We start from the raw sequence: 20,208 nt of genomic DNA, 5'->3' as shown, positions 1-20,208 counted from the left end.
CTGCGCCATGGTGACAGTGATCCCAAGTCCTTCCTTCTCCAGCACACTAGCGCTCTGTGGTTTCCCCGCCCTCTGCCTGCTTCTCCACATGGGAGGAAAGTGGGTCCATGCTGAGCCCCCAGAGTCTAAGCAAGGCGTCTTACTACTGGCCTGGCTTCCCACCAGCAGCTCCTAGCATTGTTTGGTGGCGAGACAGAAACATCTGACGGCAGGAGCACCCGCGTGTGCCAGGTGTGGGATGGGGGGCCAAGGCCACGGCTGTATGTGAGATGGTTGCTGTCTTCACCCAGCTCATGTTCTCATGGGAAAACCTGAGGAAGCAGCTCAGCATGCCAGCGCACAGGATATGGGGGTGTTCTGAGTGAGTGAGGAGCCCACCGGGGTTAGGAGATGAGAGGAGGGTCTTCCAGGTGGGAGAGCATCGAATCTGAGACCTGAAGGACCTGTAGAGTGTAGTCAGGCAAAGGGGAAAAGGGAGAATGTTCTGGACAAGTAGGAACTGCATTTTATTGAGAAGATTTCTAGGAAATAGGTAACAGTGACCTCTGACACCATCGGTCAACTTCATTTATGCTTTCTTCATCCAACATTTAGTGACTGCCACGAGCCCTCACGTGTACCTAGGAGCGGGTCACTCCGTGCCTTGTTCTCCAAGTATATTGATGAGCAAGGTGCTCACAGTTAAGGGGAGAAAGCAACTGATGGGGAAAAGACAAATTGGCGGTTTCCATTGTTGCTGTTCAGTGCTAAGGTGTGTCCGACTCTTTGCCACCCCTTGGACTGTAGCATGACAGGCTTTCCTGTCCTCCACTATCTCCCAGAGATTGCTCAAGTTCATGCCTATTGAGTCGGTGATGCCATCTAACCTTCTCACCCCATTCTCCTTTTTCCTTCAGTCTTTCCCAGCATCTGGTCAGTTTCCATACCGTGCCCAAAATACCCAATATTTATTTGTTGAGCCCATGCCGTGCACCATGCCCAGTTCTAAGCAGTGTAATATGTGGTGACTAATTTAATTCGGGTGGGGGGTGGTCTGTTTCTCTCCTCCATTTACAGATAGGGCTTCCCTGGTGGCTCAGCTGGTAAAGAATCCTTTACAGATAAGGAAACTGAGGTATGTGGAAAAGTAACTGATCCATCAGAAGGTGGCTGCCCCAAGATTCAGATTCAGTGGGTCAGTCTCCAGATCCATGTTCTTTTTTTTTTTTTTTTTTAATTTTTTAAGTTTATTTTTTGTTGTTTTCTTTAAAAAATACTTTTTGTTATTTTGTGTTATTGTTTATTTTAAAAACTGTAAAATTTTATATTTTAGTTTTTCTTGCTCCAGACCCATGTTCTTAACTTTAGCTGTTCAACTTCCTGAGGGGTGGGGTTGTCTGTAAGCACAGAGAATACTTCTTTGTCGAAAACCCATCCCTTAGCCTTCCGATACCATCATTTTTTCTACAACCCAGTTAAAGAGACATTTATTTTATGCCCACTGCGCGCTGGGAGCTGGGGATTAGAGACGACAAGCCTGGACTTCCAAAGAACTCATTAAACTAATTAAGCAATCAGATGCTCCCAAGTGGCCAGCCACAAAGCCGAGTGTGCTGAGCGTTCAGGAAGGGCCTAGACAGACCGCTGTGGGGGCCCCCAGGGAGTGGCTGTTCCTGGGAGGAAGTCAGCTGCCTGGGAGGGAAGCGTTTCAGGTGGCCCCGAGGACTCCAGGTGTGAAGGTGGACGGAAGTGGCATTCGGGGCAGGGGGACAGCTGAAGATGGCCCGGAAGCAGGAAACTTGACATTGTCTTGGAGGTTGGGGCGTTTAAGGGGCAGGGGTGGGAGCTGAGGTTGGAAACTAGAGTGAGGCCAGAAGGTAGAGTTTGTGAGCCAGAGGGGTGACAAGAACAGATGAGAAAGCGGCTTTCCAGTGGAGTCATTTTCTGCTTTGGAGACCGTAGGGCTGAATTCAGTAGCAAATTCAGCTGTTGGGTATAGCTGAATAGGGTATCCTTCTCTGGGTGCCAGGATTCTGGTCAAATATTTGAGCATCACCATGGCCATGGGGTGTTTAACACAGGAGATGTGATTTCACCTCTAGAAACAATTTCATCAGGTTATTCTGCATTTTGAATTCATGCTCTGCTGTTAAAAAACATTTAGAACTGGCAACAGACATCGTAAGATATATGCCCATCACTCTCAATGGTTTGAAGTAACCTGGGAGCCTTAAGCTTTCTTGAAATCCCTAGTGTATTTATCAGGCATGATTATAACATGCCAGATGATGGCTAACGAGGCTAAAGAAAATTTTTTTTTAATTTGGTTATTTATTTGTTAATGCAATTTTAAATGTTACAGTCCATTTACAATTATTACAGAATATTGGCTATGTTCCCCGTGTTGTACCATACATCCCAGAGCCTGTCTTATATGCAATAATTTGTATACCTTTCTCACCCCCACCCCGTACTGCCTCTCCCCTCCGCACTGGTGACCATTGATTTGCTCTTTATGTCTGTGTGTCTGCTGGGTTTTTTTTTGTTGTTGTTGTTTGTTCTATTTTGTTGTTTTATTTTATTTTTTTAGTTTTCACAGTAAACAATATCATACAGGGCCTATCTTTGACTTGTGTCACTTAGCATACTGCCTAAAGGAAGAGTCTTGTTTTTTGAACGTACCTCTAAACTTGAGCTTTGCTGTTGAATTCGGCCCTGAGATCAGGGATTCCGTCCATGGTGACGGTTAGGGGCTGGGACGAGGACCAGCTGCGAGATGACTGTACAAGTATTGACTATATGTTGGGCTCTTTGAACTCTTTGACATGAGAGGATGGGAAGATTGGAGGGTGTTTTCAACTTCAGCACCACCGCCAACTCCTATACCCCACCCAGCTCCAAACACCTGACCCCCAGCCCCGTTTCTGCGGAAAGAAGCTGCTGCCCCCACTGTGGAGTCTGCGGGCAGCAGCCCGTTCCTCCCCGGCTGAGACAGAAGAGGACCGGGCGTGTTAGCCCTGCACCCTGTACTTCCCCTCCCAGCGCGCCCTCAGACCCGGCCACACTTTGGGGATCTTTGGTGCATCAACCACAGACCAGGAAACGGTTCTCAAGTGTAAGAACTATCACTTTCTCTTCTAAGAACTGCAGCTGGAAAGCCCTCACCCCGCCGTCAACAAAGGACGGTTTCCCTCAACTGCGGAACTGATGAGTCTTCTCTCTTGTCTATTTTAAGCCTCCCCTTCGCCCAGCCCGCTCCACAGCTTGCAGGCCATGGAGCTCGGGTGCAGTGCCCTCCGGCTGCTCGCAGGCCTCCCTCGCCTCCGTGAGTGGTATCTGCTTCCCGGGAGATCTGGGAGAAAAGGAGCCGGGGGAAAGGCCTCACACTCGCGCCTTCGTGGGTGGGGGGATGTGGGTGGGACGGGGCAGGTCCCTCACCGTGCTCTGGTCCTGCTCTCCAGCCTCTCGCTCTCCCGGTTTGGGTCAGGAGACAGAAACTTCTCTAGGCCTTCTGCTGTGTGTGGCACGACTCATTTATGCACGCATTCATTTGTTCAGCATGACTGAGCCACTTCTGCCTGCCGGCTGCACTGGTTTTAAAGCTCAGTCATGTCCGACTCTTTATGACCCCATGGACTGTAGCTCCGCCAGGCTCCTCTGTCCGTGGGATTTTCCAGGCAAGCATACTGGAGAGGGTTGCCATTTCCTCCTCCAGGGGATCTTCCCGACTTAGGGATCGAACCCTCACCTCTTGCATCTCCTTCACTGGCAGGTGGATTTTTTTACCACTGTGGTGTAAAGACACAGGAATGGCCGGCACTGCCCTTGCCTTTAAGAATCTGTGCATGGGTGAAGAGGGCCTCTGGTGGCGCAGAGGTTAAAGTGTCTGCCTGCAGTGCAGGAGACCTGGGTTTGATCCCTGGGTCAGGAAGATCCCCTGGAGAAGGAAATGGCAATCCACTCCAGTATTCTTGCCTGGAGAATCCCATGGATGGAGGAGCCTGGTGGGCTATAGTCCATGGGGTTGCAAAGAGTCGGACACGACTGAGTGACTTCACTATGGGTAAAGAGGGAGCCAGATGTGCCTGTGCTATGTCAGGGTTTGCAAGGCACACAAGGTAATTCTCCTGCAGCATGATTACCTACACTGTCCAACATGGCACTACCAGCCTCATGTGGCTAAAGTTAGATTTCAGTTTATTAAAATTAGACCTTTTTTTTTTAGTTTCAATAGCCCTATGTGGCTGTGCCAGAGAAGGCAATGGCACCCCACTCCAATACTCTTGCCTGGAGAATTCCATGGATGGAGGAGCCTGGTAGGTTGCAGTCCATGAGGTTGAGAAGAGTCGGACACAACTGAGTGACTTCACTTTCCCTTTTCACTTTCATGCACTGGAGAAGGAAATGAAAACCCACTCCAGTGTTCTTGCCTGGACAATCGCAGAGACGGCAGAGCCTGGTGGGCTGCCGTCTATGGGGTCGCACAGAGTCAGACACGACTGAAGCGACTGAGCATCGGTGGCAGCATGTGGCTGTGCAGATAGCAAATATCTCCAGCATGGCAGGGGGTTCTTCTGGATATCGTTGAATCGGGCTGTGAGTTCGTATTTGACATGTATTTATTTATGTGGCTGTGCCTCATCATGAGGGATCTTTAGTTGCAGCATGAAAACTCTAAGTTGTGCCATGTGGGATCTAGTTCCCTGACCAGTGATCGAACCCAGGCCCCCCACACTGGGAGTGCAGAGTCTTATCCACTAGGCCACCAGGGAAGTCCCCAGACTGTAAGTTCTTCAGCGCAGGCTCCATCTCTGTTTCTGCCCATCAGTGATTCCCAGGAGCCAGGTTTGCCCTGGACATTCTTTAATTGCATGCTGAATGAATGAAGGGAGGGGCAGTAAAGAAAGTTAAAAAAAAAAGGAAAAGGATGTTCCAGCAGACTCTAGACGAGGGATGAACTGCCCTGGAAGAATTAGAGAGCAGGTCCCAGAAGAGCTGCATTGAGAAGGATGAGACCTTTACCAGGAGGGCACAGGGGGAAGGGCGTTCTGGGAAACAGTGTCTCTGGTCTGGAGACGCCTTCCTTCTGTGTCCTGATGGCTTGCACCCCAAGAAGGTGCTACTACTTTCTTTGCAAGGGGAGGAAACTTCATAGCACTCACACCATATTCTTTTCCCCGGGCGTTTCTGAGAGGTGAGGTCTCGCCCGGCTGACGTGAAGCAGAAGGGCCAAGTGTGATGTAAGTACAAGTTAGTCATTGAGGTGTGAGTGCAGCCTGGTTTCAGGAAACCATTGTTTTTTTCCATGCATGAGACTCATACCAAGGTTCGGAAGTATGACCAGTGTGTCGAGAGGTGAGCGTGGAACGTGTCTCCAAACGGAGAGCGCTGAATACGAGGTTGGCATGTGGTGCAAGGAGGCTGCTCCGGTTAGTTTCCACCGTTTGTTTTCCACCCCTCCATTTGATGCCACCGCTGCCTTCCAGGCACTGTGCTCCGTCCTGCGGACACAGAGCAAGTGAGTGGCTTGTGCCTGAAGAGCCTGCTGGCAGGTGGAGACATCAGGTGGGTGCAGAGATGACGAGGATGCAGCGAAATGAGCTCAGCTTGGAAACAGCTCCACAGGACACTGGAGCCATGTGCTGTACCCAGATTTTCCTTCTGATGTTGTTCAGTGGTCTGTCAGGGGAAAAAAAATGCAGAAGGTCCCTCAGAGCCAGCCACCAGCAGGAGGGCCCAGGACCAGTTTTAGGCTTCCGAGTCTTGTTGCTTGAGTCAAGTGTCATGTTTAATGTCAGGATGTTCAGAGTTTGAACTGTATTCTGGCCCTTCTCAGGGGCATGACTTGGGATTTTCTTTTCTCACCTGTGAAATGTGGATGAAATGATGCCTTACAGGATCAGGCATCTGTGGATCACATAAGCATTCAACAAAATAGGATGATTGTGTTAACAGTGGGCAATCGAGAGAAAGGACTTTGAGGACGATGCTGGACTGATAGTGGAAGGAGCCCTCTCAGACTGTTCTGGGCAGATGTAGGTGGCTCTGAGCCCAGTTGCCCAAGATAATCAAAGGACTGCCCTTATTGTTGTTGTTCAGTCACTAAGTCGTGTCTGGCTCTGTGATCCCATGGACCACAGGGAGGGACGTGACTTCCCTGTCCTTTTCTATCTCTCGGAGTTTGCTCAAACTCACGTCCATTGAGTTGGATGCCATCCAACCATCTTGTCCTCTGTCATCCCTTCTCCTCTTGCTACTGCTAAGTCACTTCAGTCATGTCCGACTCTGTGCGACCCCATAGACGGCAGCCCACCAGGCTCCCCTGTCCCTGGGATTCTCCAGGCAAGAACACTGGAGTGGGTTGCCATTTCCTTCTCCAGTGCATGAAAGTGAAAAGTGAAAAGGAAGTCGCTTAGTCATGTCCGACCCTCGGTGACCCCATGGACTGCAGCCCTCCAGGCTCCTCCATCCATGGGATTTTCCAGGCAGGAGTACTGGAGTGGGGTGCCATTGCCTTCTCCGCCTTCTCTTCCTACCTTCAGTCTTTTCCATTGAGTCAACTCTTCACATCAGGTGGGCAAGTATTGGAGCTGCAGCTTCAGTGTCAGTCCTTCCAATGAATATTCAGAGTTGATCTCCTTTAGGATTGACTGGTTTGATCTTCTTGCTGTCAAGGGACTCTCTAGAGCTGCCCTAGATCCTGAGTAAGAGTTAAGTGTGAAGCCAACATAGAAGACGCACCCCTCACCTGGGGATGGCATCCTCTGGTGTCCTGTCTGAACTCCTTCCCTTCTTGCTCTCTGGAGGGAGCTCGGTGCTCTCCAGGGCTGGGATATGCCATGTTCCTGGTGGAGAACATGGACATGGATGCCGAGCCCTGCCCAGAGTGGCTGATGCTGCACACAGTCGTGTCCTGCAGTCTGTCCCTCATCCATCCAGTCCTCTGTGGCTTCCCCTAGACCTTTACCCTCTGTCCTCCCTGAAAACTTACCCCTCACCTGTCCAGGGCAGCTGCTCCCTTACCTTTCACATCCCAGCTTTCTGTTTGCCTTTGTGTATGTTACAAACAGCGATGCATTTCCCGACACACCTCTTCCTGCCGCACAGTGACAACTATGCACCGTTTCTTGACACTTTGAATTATTTCCACTATTTCTCAGTTGACCCGACAGGTTTCCTTCTCCCACTAGCTGAGTTGAGATGCTTTTTTCCCGTCTTTAAGAGTCTGTCCTTAGGGAGGCTTCCTCACATCTGGATTCTGGATTCTTTTCTCCAGTCAGATCATCTCTGTCTTCTAATATATGAGCCTAACCTGCTCACAAATTAATGTGACTGTTAACATCATTTATGTCTTTTCTTCTAATTTATTTTGCATTTTCACTTTGTAACTCTGTCTCTCTGCTCCCTCTCTCATCCCCATCCACGGCCCTTTTTGTACTTTCTAATTGAGCTTATACATTTTATATATTTCCTCTCTGGGCTGATTTGGATGCTAGCCATAGGCTATACTTGTGCTCTTAAATTTTAGCATGCATATTCAACTACACATTTTTTCTAACAGATATGCTGTCCTCCTATTGATGCAGCAAGGAGGACCTTACTTGGTTTTGACTTCTCAAGGAGCCTCATGTTTTTGTTTTGTTCACTCACTCAGTGTTGTTAAACAGCAAAAATTGTTTTTGTTATTTTTGCAGCCAGGAATTACATTTCAGTTCAGTTCAGTTCAGTCACTCAGTCGTGTCTGACTCTTTGCGACCCCATGAATTGCAGCACGCCAGGCCTCCCTGTCCATCACCAACTCCCGGAGTTCACTCAGAGTCACGTCCATCGAGTCAGTAATGCCATCCAGCCATCTCATCCTCTGTCATTCCCTTCTCCTCTTGCCCCCAATCCCTCCCAGCATCAGAGTCTTTTCCAATGAGTCAACTCTTCGCATGAGGTGGCCAAAGTATTGGAGTTTCAGCTTCAGCATCATTCCCTCCAAAGAAATCCCAGGGCTGATCTCCTTCAGAATGGACTGGTTGGATCTCCTTGCAGTCCAAGGGACTCTCAAGAGTCTTCTCCAACACCACAGTTCAAAAGCATCAATTCTTCAGTGCTCAGCCTTCTTCACAGTCCAACTCTCACATCCATACATGACCACAGGAAAAACCATAGCCTTGACTAGATGGACCTTTGTTGGCAAAGTAATGTCTCTGCTTTTCAATATAGAAAACCATCAGCTGTGTTTCTTGTGTCTCTTGTCTTCTTACAAATTAACTTTTTGATTTGCTTAAGTTTCTATTTATAATTATTTTCGAATCTGTGATAAACTCTTTTAGTTTTGGGATATCTAAAAACGCCCATTTAACTGGTCCTTTAAATGTGGTTTTAGCTGGGTATAAAATTCTTGGCTGAGAGTTATTCTCTGTCAGCATTTTGAGGGAAGTTCTTTTTTTTCAGGCCTCTGTTACTGCTTTTACTGTCAATCTGATATTCCTTTTTGAGAATGTGTTCTTTTCTCTCCATGCTATATTTTAAGATTTTTTTCTTTCTCTGGGACATTCTGCAGTTTCATTATTATTTGTCTGTTTATCCTATTTCATACTGAGTGCTCTTTCAAAGTAAGAATTTGTCTTTTTTCTTAAGTTCTTAAAAACATTCAACCATTATTTCTTCAAATATTTCTTCCCTAGAGGTAGTCCTTGTATGGAATTTTAATTTGATTCTTATTTTCAGAATATATATATATATATACTATATAATTTTAATTTTCAATGGACATGGGTTTGGGTGAATTCTGGGAGTTGGTGATAGGGAGGCCTGGCGTGCTGCACTTCATGGGGTCACAAAGAGTTGGACATGACTGAGCAACTGAACTGAACATTTTACCATGCTCTCTCTTTGTGTATATATCTGTGTGTATGTACATGTATAGGTAATTATATAGACTCACACATATATACACACTTAGAACTTATGTACAAATGATTATACAGATTATATACAAATTATTTTTCTTTTTCTGAACCATTTAAGTGTAGATTGCATACATCATGCCTCTTTACCCAGTAATATTTTCTGTGGGTTTTGTTTGTTTTTATTGAAGTATAGTTAATTTACAATGTTGTATTAGTTTTAGGTGCACAGCAAAGTGATCAGTTATTTATATATACTCCTTCTCCATCCCTTCTACTCTGTTCTCTCTGCCAACCATTGTGGGTAACCAATTTAATCATTTTCTGATTTACCCTTCCTCTGTTTCTTTTTGCAAAATAAGCAAATTTATCTATTTCCCCTTCTTTCTTACACTAAAGGTAAAATACTTTTATACCTTGCCTGTCTTCACTTGAAGACATGCTTTGGAAATCACTCATTAGTTCCTAGAAGTAGTTTTCATTCTTTTTACAGTTGCATTAGCATCCCATGTGTGCATGCACCGTAGTTTAATCTCCCCAGTCTGTGCTTGGGTGTGTAGATAGTTATGCTGCTGCTGCTAAGTCGCTTCATTCATGTCCGACTCTGCGACCCCATAGATGGAAGCCCACCAGGCTCCCCCGTCCCTGGGATTCTCCAGGCAAGAACACTGGAGTGGGTTGCCATTTCCTTCTCCAAAGCGTGAAAGTGAAAAGTGAAAGGGAAGTCGCTCAGTCGTGTCCGACTCTTAGCGACCCCATGGACTGCAGCCCACCAGGCTCCTCCGTCCATGGGATTTTCCAGGCAAGAGTACTAGAGTGGGTGCCATTGCCTTCTCTGCACATCTTCTCTAGAAGGGTATATTGTCAAGATTCTAAACTTTTGCCAAGTGAATGGGTAAGAAATGGTTTCTCAGTGTAGTTTTAATGTTCATTTCTTTCATTCTGAATTTTAGTTTGCATTATTCTTTTGAATGAAGTTGAATTCTTATACATAAGAGCGGTTTTATGTAATATTTGTGGATTATCTGTGCATATCTTCCGTCTGTTTTTCTCCCCCTGGAGGAATTTTGGTCTTTTTGTCCTCAGTGTTTAAATTTTCTTTAGTCTGGGGATCTTTTATCCGTGGCCTGCAATTTTTTTCCTCTTTGTCATTCGCTTTTTAATTAGTTCTTTACCTTACCCCTGTGCTCTTTTCCTTTCTGTCTGCTTTTGTCTGAGAATTTATTTTAAATGACTGTTTCCCTCACATCTATCACTTGGAGCATTCTAAGCATTCCTATTTTAAAGTCCGTGTCATATTGTCTCATAATATTTATTTGATTTGATTTGGAGCTGTTCGTTTCACCAGCGTTGATTTTATCAGCTAGAATCCTAAGCATTAGATATCTTCCTGTTTTGGAATTTTGGCAGACAGGCTCATTTCAAGAGGGAAGTTGGTTTTGTCTTTCTTTGCTTCCTCTCTCTCCCTCTACCCGACCCAGAGGTCCCAATAAAGCCTTGGCTGTGGGCAGCATATGGCTTTGTTGTCGCTGTTCTGTCTTCGTGGAGGACATCACGCCGTCCCCTGGTTTCCACCCCCCATCTCCATCCTCCCACCTCGTGTGGGAGACATGAGTCCTGCTGCCCCCACGTCCCCTTCCTGCCCATCACTCCCAGTGCCAACCCCCATGGCGAGCTTTGTGTTGATGCTCTACCTCTCACACACAGAGATGATTATCTTGTTTGGAGCCCAGCATTGTATCCATCACTTCTGCATGTCTGGAGCAGAGGGGCTGTGTGAGAGTGAGATTCTGTGGGGCCTTCTTAATGGGAAATACTCCTTTGTACTTGGAAGGAAGGAGCATGAGAAGGCTTGATGGGAGTGGAAGGAAAGAAACCAGCCTGATCATCCTGGGAGGCAGGGATGGCATCTCCCATTCCATGTGTGGAAAGTGGGGGTGCAGAGGGAGTAGTGAACCCCCAGCCTGAGAAGGGGGGTGTGGGCTTTGAAACCTGGTCCATCCCTGGGTTTCACTCTGGCCTCTGCCTCATCAGGCGGTCAGTCCCTCTCCCCCTGGAACACCCCATCTCCCCTGGACCTGTGTCCTGGGCTTGGAGCAGGAGAGCTGGGGCTACACGGACTCACCAACTGATTCCTCAGCTTTGGAGTGACGTGGCGTCCTTCAGCTAATGTTTCTGAAAGTGCCTAGAATGAGCCACGCCCTTGTGAATCCCATGTCGGTTCCTTAATTAAATTTACACAGAACAACCCTCAAAAACAGGTACCACTGACCCCAGCTTATATCGAAGGAGACGCCGCTGGAGAGCTCATGGGTTTCCAGCTTCTCCCGATGAGCAGACACAGTGCTGGGATTCCCATGCTGTCTGGCCGCAAAGCCCCGGACTTCCCTGCTTCCTGCATACTCTGTCCCCTATGGTGCCTTCCCCGCCAGCCTCCCCTGTCTCTCTGGAGGCATGGTGCCCCAGAAGGGTAGCAGCTTTGAGAGCAGCTCTGTAGGAGGGTGGAGTGGGGCTCAGAAAGGTGACTTAACGCTACTGTATGTGAGTGAATCCAGGCCCTCACGGAGGCTTCCTGCCTTCCTTGGCCCAGAGATGGCGTGTCCTCCAAGTTAGCATTCATGATGTGAGCCCTGTGTCCTGGTAGATAATAGACATACGGGTCTATTTTCTTATATAGTTTTATGGATTATTTGGTCAGATGGTCCCTTAGGGGCCGCTTCCCCTTATGCTTTAACAGAAAGACCATGGGCTCCTTCACCGAGAACCCCCTGTATTCTTTATCACGTCACCCTATCTTTTCCCATTTATCATTATTTTGATGATTAGTCTATTTGTTTTCTTTCTGTCTCCCACCCTCTGGGAGGGCATGAAGCAAGCTCCAGGAGGGCATGGGCCTTATTTCTCTGATTTTTGTTGGACCTCTAACATCTAGTGTGATGGCTGACACAGAGGAGGTGATAACTCATTAGATTCTGAATGAAGAGAAGGAGGGGCAGTTGCCTCTAATCCTGGCTCTGCCATTTAAAACCTTTGTGGCTTCCTGCAAGCGCCTCACTTTTCCTATCTGCAAAATGGACTAAGAAGGGCGGTTTTGTAGGACTGTTGAGCAATTTACAGGCAGCTTACGGAGCTGCTCAGAAAAGGTAACCCTCAGGTCCTCCTCCTTGATGTAAAAGTAAACCAGCACCTTGACTTGGTTGCAGGGCAGGAGAGGTGAAGTCAGACCTCTCCCAGCCCCAGGGAAAACACTGCTGTTCCGGAGCCCTCGGCTTCTGACTTCTTGCGGGTGAGCCGGGTGGCCGCCGCTGAGAGCAGCTCCATGATGCGCTAACCTCTGCCAGCAGGTCCCCAGCATGCATCTGCCGGCTCCAATTAGGAAGGCTTTCTCAGGAGCTGGAGGTTTTGAGCTTGACCCTGAAGAAACAGCTCCCTTTCCACGAGCCTTTTAATTAAATGCTCACGCTTGCTTTCCGGAGTTCATTGAATCGTTTACCTGCATTGTGGTGTTTGACAAAGCCCTGTCGCTTTGGGTAATGGAAAGGGACAAAATGAGGAGGCTTCTCAGAGTCTGTCTGATGACACGGCGGCTGGTGCTTCTGTGCCCTTTTGGGGCTGGGCGCTCATCTCGGTGGGGTAGGAGAGGGCTCCAGAGCAGCCTTTCCTGGTCTCTGCCTTTGGCTTGCTTCTTGCGATTCCAAGGCCCACCCCAACCCCCGTGCTCATTAAGAATCTGAGTCCACCTTGACAGCTGTCCTGAGCCTGGTTCTCACAGTCCAGTCCCTGGGGCAGGGGCAACAGTCTGGGGTGCGCCCAGCTGGCTGGTCGAACCTTCTCCAGGGGATCCAGGTGTCTGCTCAAGTGCAAAAACCACTGGTCTAGGGACTCAAACCCACCTGCATGTCAGAATCACCTGGGGTGTCGTTTTCTTTTTTTAAAAGTTAACTTTATTTTAATATATGTTCTTTAAAGGAAACTTTATTTTCTAAATAGTTTTAGATTTCCAGGAAATTTGGAAAGAAAATACAGAGAGTTCCTGTGTGTTCCCTGTAGTCAGCCTCTCCTGTTTTTATGACATCTTAAACTAGCATGGTCCATGTGTTACAATCAATGAACTGCTAATCCATACAGTATTATCAACTAAAGTCCAGACCTTATCCTACCATCTATCCTACGATCCTATCCAGGATCCCACACCCCTTTTCGTTGTCATGTCTCCTTAGGATCCTCTGCCCTGAGACAATTTCTCCGATTTTCCCGGGTTTTGATGACCTTCACATTCTTGCAGTACAATGATTAGGTATTTTGTAGAATGCCCCTCAACTGGGATTTGTCTGTGTGTTTCTCATGATTAGACTGGGGTTGTAGGGTTTTGAGAGGAGACCCCAGAGGTCCAGTGCCTTCTCCCTCACATTATACCAGGAGTGCAGGCCACGCCATGACTTATCCCTGTCAGTGCTGGTCTTCATCTCGGGGCTTTGGCTTCTCCATCTGCCCCAGTCAGGTTTCTCCACTGTTCCTCTTCTCCCACTAAGCCCCTTCCCCCACTTTCTACATCGTTTGGAAGGTATGAAGCACACCCTTAAAGAAGCTATGTTCTACCTCCTTGAGAACAGAGCATCTACCTGAACTATTTGGAATTCTTCTCCATGGAAGATTTGTCTCTTGTTGTTGAGTCACTAAGTCGTGTCCGACTCTTTGCGACCTCCTGGACTACAGCACACCAGGCTTCCCTGTCCTTCCCTATCTCCTGGAGTTTGCTCAGATTCATGTCTCTTTTCTCCTGTTTATCCAGTCATTTGATTATACCAGTCTAGACGCATGGATATTTATTTTTTACTTTCAGTTATAACACAGTATGTGCTTTTAATACTTGCTCAAATTCCTGCATCTTTGGCCATTGAGAGCTCCGTCAGTCGACGCCTGTGTCCTTTGACATGTGTCACCATTGTGAAGGTTGTTACTTGTTTTGGTCTTGGTTTCACTACTCCCTTCCTTTCAGTCTCTACAAGCTTATCTTGCATGTTTCCTGCCCCAGTCCTGAAATCACCTATTTCTCCAGAGAGCCCCTGTTCCTTTTGTTGAGAATGGTTATCAGAAACCAAGACCTGGACTCCTGGGGTGCCCACTGCTATTGGGATGCCAGACTCTGGGCCTTCTCAGCCGACAGAGCGAGGAAATACATTGTGTATACGAACCTGCGTAGACACGCTTATCTAGAAATATTTCTGTATGTAACCATCTGTACCTGTGTTAAGTTCATACTGATGTCTTCAGTGTTCATCCATCAACACATGGATCATTCTAGCTCCCTCCCTTTTTCTCTATAAACTCCCACTCAAACAGAGAAACCTCCACTCCCACTTGCTATGTATTTACATAATTGTTCAACTCCAGCATGCATGTAGGATGTCAGAATTGTTAACTCCTAGTTACCTCCACTTACCTCCACGGGCTTCTCAGGTGAAAGTGAAAGTGGCTCAGTTGTGTCCAACTTTTTGCTACTCCATGGACTGTAGTCCACCAGGCTCCTCTGTCCGTGGGATTCTTCAGGCTAGAATACTGGAATGGATTGCCATTCCCTTCTCAGGGGATCTTCCCAACTCAGGGGGCAAACCCAGGTCTCCTCCATTGCAGGCAGATTCTTCACCATCTGAGCCACCAGGGAAGCCCAGGTGGGTTATTGGTAAAGAATCTGCCTGTGGTGCAGAAGGTTGTGGGTTCCATCCCTGAGTTAGGAAGATCCCCTGGAGAAGGCAGTGACACACCAGCCCAGTATTCTTGCCTGGGAAGTCCTGTGGACAGAGGAGCCTGTGGGCTACAGTCCATGGGGTGGCCAAGAGTCAGACATGACCTAGTGACTAAACACCAACAGTTTACCTCTGTAGGAACCAACTTCATCAACTGGACTACAGTGCTTCCATGCAGGTTGTTTTTAGTTTTACAGACTCCACTCCTTCCTAAAATTACTTCGGTCAGGACCTTTCCCCTGTCCTCCTTCAGGGAGGTGGTTTCATATGCGTGTCATACAGTTAGGTCCTTTTTATCACATCCTGCGTTCCATCCTTGGGTGGACACGAATCTGAGCAAACTCCGGGAGATAGTGAAGGACAGGGAAGCCTGGCATGCTGCAGTTCACGGGGTCGCAAAGAGTCGGATGCGACTTAACGACCGAACAACAGCAGCAAAGGAGTCTATGCTGTAAAGTTCCGCAGGTTTCGGCAAATGTTCAGTGTCTCATATTCGCCATCATATCTTGCAGAGTAGTTTCACGGCCCTAAAAATGTCCCCTGCATTTCACCAGTTCTGCCCTCTTCTTACTCCACCTGACCCCCTGGCCACCAACGATCTGTTTACTTTTTCTACACTTTTGCCTTTTCTGAGATGTCATATAATTGGAATCATACAGTATGTGTTGCCTTTTCAGACTGGCTTCTTTCACTTAGTGATATGCATTAAAGAGTCACTCATGTATTTTTGTGGCTTGACAGTGGACTTCTTTTTATGCCAAATAATATTCTACTGTGTGAATGAATCAGAGTTGAAAATGAAAGTCACTCAGTTGTGTCTGACTTTTTGTGACCCCATATATAGTCCATGGAATTCTCCAGGCCAGAGTACTGGCGTGGGTAGCCTTTTCCTCTCCAAGAGATCTTCCCAACCCAGGGATCAAACCTAGGTCTCCTGCATTGTGGGCAGATTCTTTACCAGCTGAACCACAAGGGAAGCTCAGGGGCATATCGGTTGCTTCCAGTTTTTGATTATGAGTAAAGCTGCAGTATTTTTGGTTTGTGGTTTGTTTTATTTAGGGACCGTTCCTGGATCCGTCATTGCTGAAGGGTGGATGTGTGGGAGAGGGAACCAAGGATCTCACGGGGCCCTTCACAGAGAGTGCTGTCTGTGCTCTTACATGTTTGGAGATGTAGCCTTTCACCACCCAGAACAGAGGCTGCCCGCAGGTCCCAGCCACATCCAACCCTTCCCGCGACAATCTGAGTGTTCTCCCGCTGTGCTCCTGTGTGGCTGTTCTGCGGTCAGCTTCTCACTCTGTGTTCTGATTTTGGAAGGCTCTGCTCTGACCAACGGGGGCCTCAACCTACACAGCCCGGTGAAGAGGAAGCTGGAAGCTGAGAAGGACTACGTCTTCGACAAAAGGCTCAGGTACAGCGTCCGCCAGAACGAAAGCAACTGTCGGTTTCGGGACATTGTCGTGCGGAAGGAAGAGGGCTTCACGCACATCCTGCTGTCCAGCCAGACCTCGGACAACAACGCGCTGACCCCCGAGGTGAGAGGGATGGGATGGCGGGTGGGTGCTGGCTCTCTGAGCCCTCCGGAGTCAGTGGAGACCACCCACCCTCAGGCAGACTTGACCTGGGGACCCAATTTGCTGATCTCACTACATCCGTCATCTGTCTGATCTTTATGATCTGTGACTACAGTATCCCATTTTGAAAACGAAGACCCCGGAAAACAGAGAGATTCAATAAGCTGATCATGGTCACAGAATTAGTCAGTATTGGCTCCAGAAACCAAACATCACATCTTGGGCTTCTCCAGCAAAACTGAATGGTAGTCAGCATGTCTAATATAGATGGAATTATATTCGCTCAGCTCACTTACAGTTTTTTTGATTGAGATATAATTCACATACCATAAACTTTATCCTTTTAAAATGTACAGTTCGGTGGTATTTAGTGTATTCACAAAGTTGTGTGGCCATCAGCATTAATTCCAGAACATTTCCATCACCCCCAGAGGAAACCCTGTGCCTGTTAGCAGTCACCCCCATTTCCTCCCCACGTCCCTGGCAACCACGAATGGTCTTCCTGTCTCTACGGATTTGCCTCTTCTGGGTGTTTCACAGATGTAGAATTGTGCAATGCATGGCCTTCCGTGGCTGGCTTATTTTACTCAGCACAGTATTTGAGGGGTTTATCCATGTGGTAGCATGATCAGTGCCTCATACCTCTCCCATGTATGGGTAGGCCACACTTTGTCTATTAGTTCTCCAGTTGAGGGACATTTGGGTTGGCTCTACTTTTGGTGCAGACTTCCCTAGTGGCTCAAAGAATCTGCCTGCAATGGAGGAGACCTGGGTTCAATCCCTGGGTCGGGAAGATCCTCTGGAGCAGGAAATGGCAACCCACTCCAGTATTCTTGGCTGGAGAATCCCATGGAAAGAGGAGCCTGGGGGGCTACACCCCACAGGGTCGCAAAGAGTTGGACACGACTGATCGACTAACACTTTCACTTTCCACTTTTGACCATCTTGCATAATATTGCTATGAACATTTGTGTATATGTTTTTGTGTGAACATAAGGTTTTCTTGGTTATATTCCTAATTATGGAATTGCTGGGTCATAAAGAGCCAACTCATTGGAATAGACCCTCTTACTGGCAAAGATTGAAGGCAGGAGGAGAAGGGGATGGCAGAGGATGAGATGGTTGGGTGGCATCACCAACTCAATGGACATGAGTTTGAGGAAATTCTGGGAGACAGTGAAGGACAGGGGAGCCTGGTGTGCTGCAGGCCATGGGGTCCCAAAGAGTCGACTGAGCTACAGTAACAATGGTAACTGCATAGTTGAACTACCAAACTATTTACCCCAGTGGCTGGGCCACTTTACATCCCCAACAGCGGTGTATGACGGTCGCCATTCTTCTGCTTCCTCGCCAGCACTTGTTATTGTCTGTCTTTTTTTTATTACAGCCGTTTTGGTGGGCGTGAGGTGCTATCTCATTTTGGTTCTGGTTTGCATTTTCCTAATGATGGATGATGTTGGGCATCTCCTCTGGTGGCTGTTGGCCATTTGTCTGTCTTCTTCAGAGAGATGTCTGTCCAAATCCTTTGCCAATTTTTAAAATTGGGAATTTTTTAGAGTTGAGTTTTAAGCATTCTCTGTGTGTTCTGAATATCACACCCTTGTCAGAACTATGATTTGAAAATCCTGCCATTCTGAGTTGTCTTTTTCCTTTCTAGATAACATTCTTTGACATTCAATTCAAAAGTTTTTGACGTCCAGTTTATCTTTTTTCTCTCTGAATTTCTTTTTTCTTTTTGACTGTGGCTCACGGCGGCTTGCGGGATCCTAGTTCCCCAAGCAGGGATTGAGCCCAAGGCCCCATCAGCGAGAGTACCAAGCCCTCACCCCTGGGCCGCCAGGGGATTCCGTCTCTATTACTTTTTAAAATGCTAATTCTACTTATGTCTAGATGAGCAGAACCGTGAAGCAGTGAATACATAATGCATTTACATGGACAACACCATTCAAAAGAGGGGGTGCTTAGCAGATGGCAGGGAAGAGATTGTTGATAGTACCCGTGTGAGAAGACTCACATCCGAGCCGTCTTCTCCTGCTGGACCAACCCGGGAGGGCACAGAGTGATGAGTGACCATCTGCACACCGTGTCCTACTTGCCCCTCTTCATCCCGCCTTCTGGTGTAGGGTTATTACAATTCACGTCTTCCAGGTGAGACAGCGTATGCCTAGAGAATGGAATAGGGCTGGGCTCCCATGGCTTCAGAGAGGGTGGCCCTCAGCCCAGCGCCTGGGCATCGAAGGCAGTTCAGTGCAGACCCCCGTTCCCATGGTACCCTGCACTCCGGTGTCCACAGCAGCAATGCAGACCTGGAGGGTGAACCACGGGATGGGTTTGGGGTGGGGGGGGACACAGTCAGGGAGCGGCTGTGTCACTGGTGACCCACCCAGACAGGAGGTGCAGATGGTCTGGCACTGCCCGGCGTGTCCAGTGCAATTCAGGGGGGGCCCGGAAGTGGGTGGAATGGGAAGTGCTGTGTCCTTGAACTTATTATTATCACACATTCCCTATATGCTCTGGATCCCGGATCCTTGTCAGAGCTATCATTTGAAAATACTGCCGTTTTGTGGGTTGTCTTATTCTTTTCTAGATAGCACTCTTTGATATTCAATTCAAAATTCTTTGAAATCCAATTTATCTTTTTTTCTCTATTACATTTTCCCCCTTGTCACTATGATTTACATAGACTGTGGTTCTTTTTGGGGACTGTGGGGGTAACAGGCAGGAATGTTTGTCAGCCTGTGAGGGAAGAGAGTGGCCAGGGCTGTGGAGGTGGGGGGCTGCTGGTGACTCATCACCCCTCTTCTAAGCACGGGTGTTTGGGGTCGCTCCCTCCTCCGCCTTCAGTGGAACCACCTCTAGGTTCTCTGCTGTGTAGACCTCTGCAGAGATCTCAGAGTCCAGGGCCTGTGGTTTACCCCAAAGGCCGCCATTCACATGTTGATACACCTGGAAACGTTGTTATTTTAAGCTCCTCACAAAACATTCCCAAGAGACCAATTCTTCTCAGATTTTTTCTACTTCACTACTTTTAAAAAGCATGCTTGAAAAAGGCACGGTATTTTCCTTTGATAAACCGAATAGATGTGGAGCCTCCCAGTTCATCCTCTCTCTTCGCAGCAGCTCTGTGTATGAACTGTTGCCTTCTCATCACAGAAGTGTGTGGCATCTGACTAGTTTCAGGCGCCCGGGTTCTCACCTCCTGAGACTCGGGTTTGGTTGATTAGCAAGGTTTACTCCTAATTGGTGTCTGTCAGTAACAGAACAGGAGGAAGATGGAAAAACAATTATTGATCTGGTGTTTTCAGCTCTCCCAGCAACCAGAGTGGATTGATGCCGTGGATGAATTGGCTAACTGGGTAGAGCAGCCGTGGAAGTATGTGACATGGTGATAGTGAAGGAATACCGCTCCCCAGGCAGCGCTCGTGCTGAAGAACCCACCTGCCAGTGTAGGAAACGGAAGATCCACGTGTTCGATTCCTGGGTTGGGAAGATGCCCTGGAGGAGGGCATAGCAATCCCCTCCAGCATTCTTACCTGGAGAATCCCATGGTTAAGAGGAGCCTGGTGAGCTATGGTCCATGGGGTCACAGCGAGTCAGACACAGCTGAGCGACTTAGCACGCACAGAGTTAGCAGAGGAGCCCTGCCCCTCCCGGCAGAACTGGGATCAGATCCCACCTCCAACACTTTTCCTTTTCTGCTACCTTGGGATTACTTTGCCTCTCTGAGTGTTCTCATTTATAGGAATCATACAGTGTATTCCCTGTGGGATTAGAGATAATGTCTGCAAAAGAGGCTCTCAGAGTCCCTGACACCTAGGAAGCATTCAGTGAATGTTCCTATTGTTGTTAAGATGAAACAGAGGTGTGACAGTGGCCGCCGGCAGCAGCCCTGCTCCTTCAGGGAGGGACTGGAAAGAGGCCGCTCTCAGGGTCACAGCTGGACTCTTTTCCTGGCTGTGTACGTGGTGTTGGCGGGATTGGCCCCATGGGCGGAAATCCATACGTTACTGG

General features: G+C 47.9%; 1 protein-coding gene across 2 annotated transcripts in view; it reads left to right on the top strand.

The window, feature by feature from the left end:
- Positions 1 to 20,208, top strand: part of CDYL2 (chromodomain Y like 2) — a 169,977-nt gene that overhangs the window by 126,244 nt on the left and 23,525 nt on the right. The window contains exons 1-2 of one of the 2 annotated variants that reach the window (XM_059876849.1): positions 1,139 to 3,304; positions 15,941 to 16,158. In XM_059876849.1, the coding sequence (XP_059732832.1) occupies positions 3,253 to 3,304; positions 15,941 to 16,158 (270 nt within the window). In that variant the 5' untranslated portion in view covers positions 1,139 to 3,252. 2 annotated transcript variants of the gene reach the window in all.

Source organism: Bos taurus, chromosome 18 (assembly GCF_002263795.3).
Source record: "Bos taurus isolate L1 Dominette 01449 registration number 42190680 breed Hereford chromosome 18, ARS-UCD2.0, whole genome shotgun sequence".
Classification (NCBI taxonomy): domain Eukaryota; kingdom Metazoa; phylum Chordata; class Mammalia; order Artiodactyla; family Bovidae; genus Bos; species Bos taurus.
The sequence above is the reverse complement of the archived record's forward strand: the minus strand, read 5'-3'. Positions and strand labels throughout refer to the sequence as shown.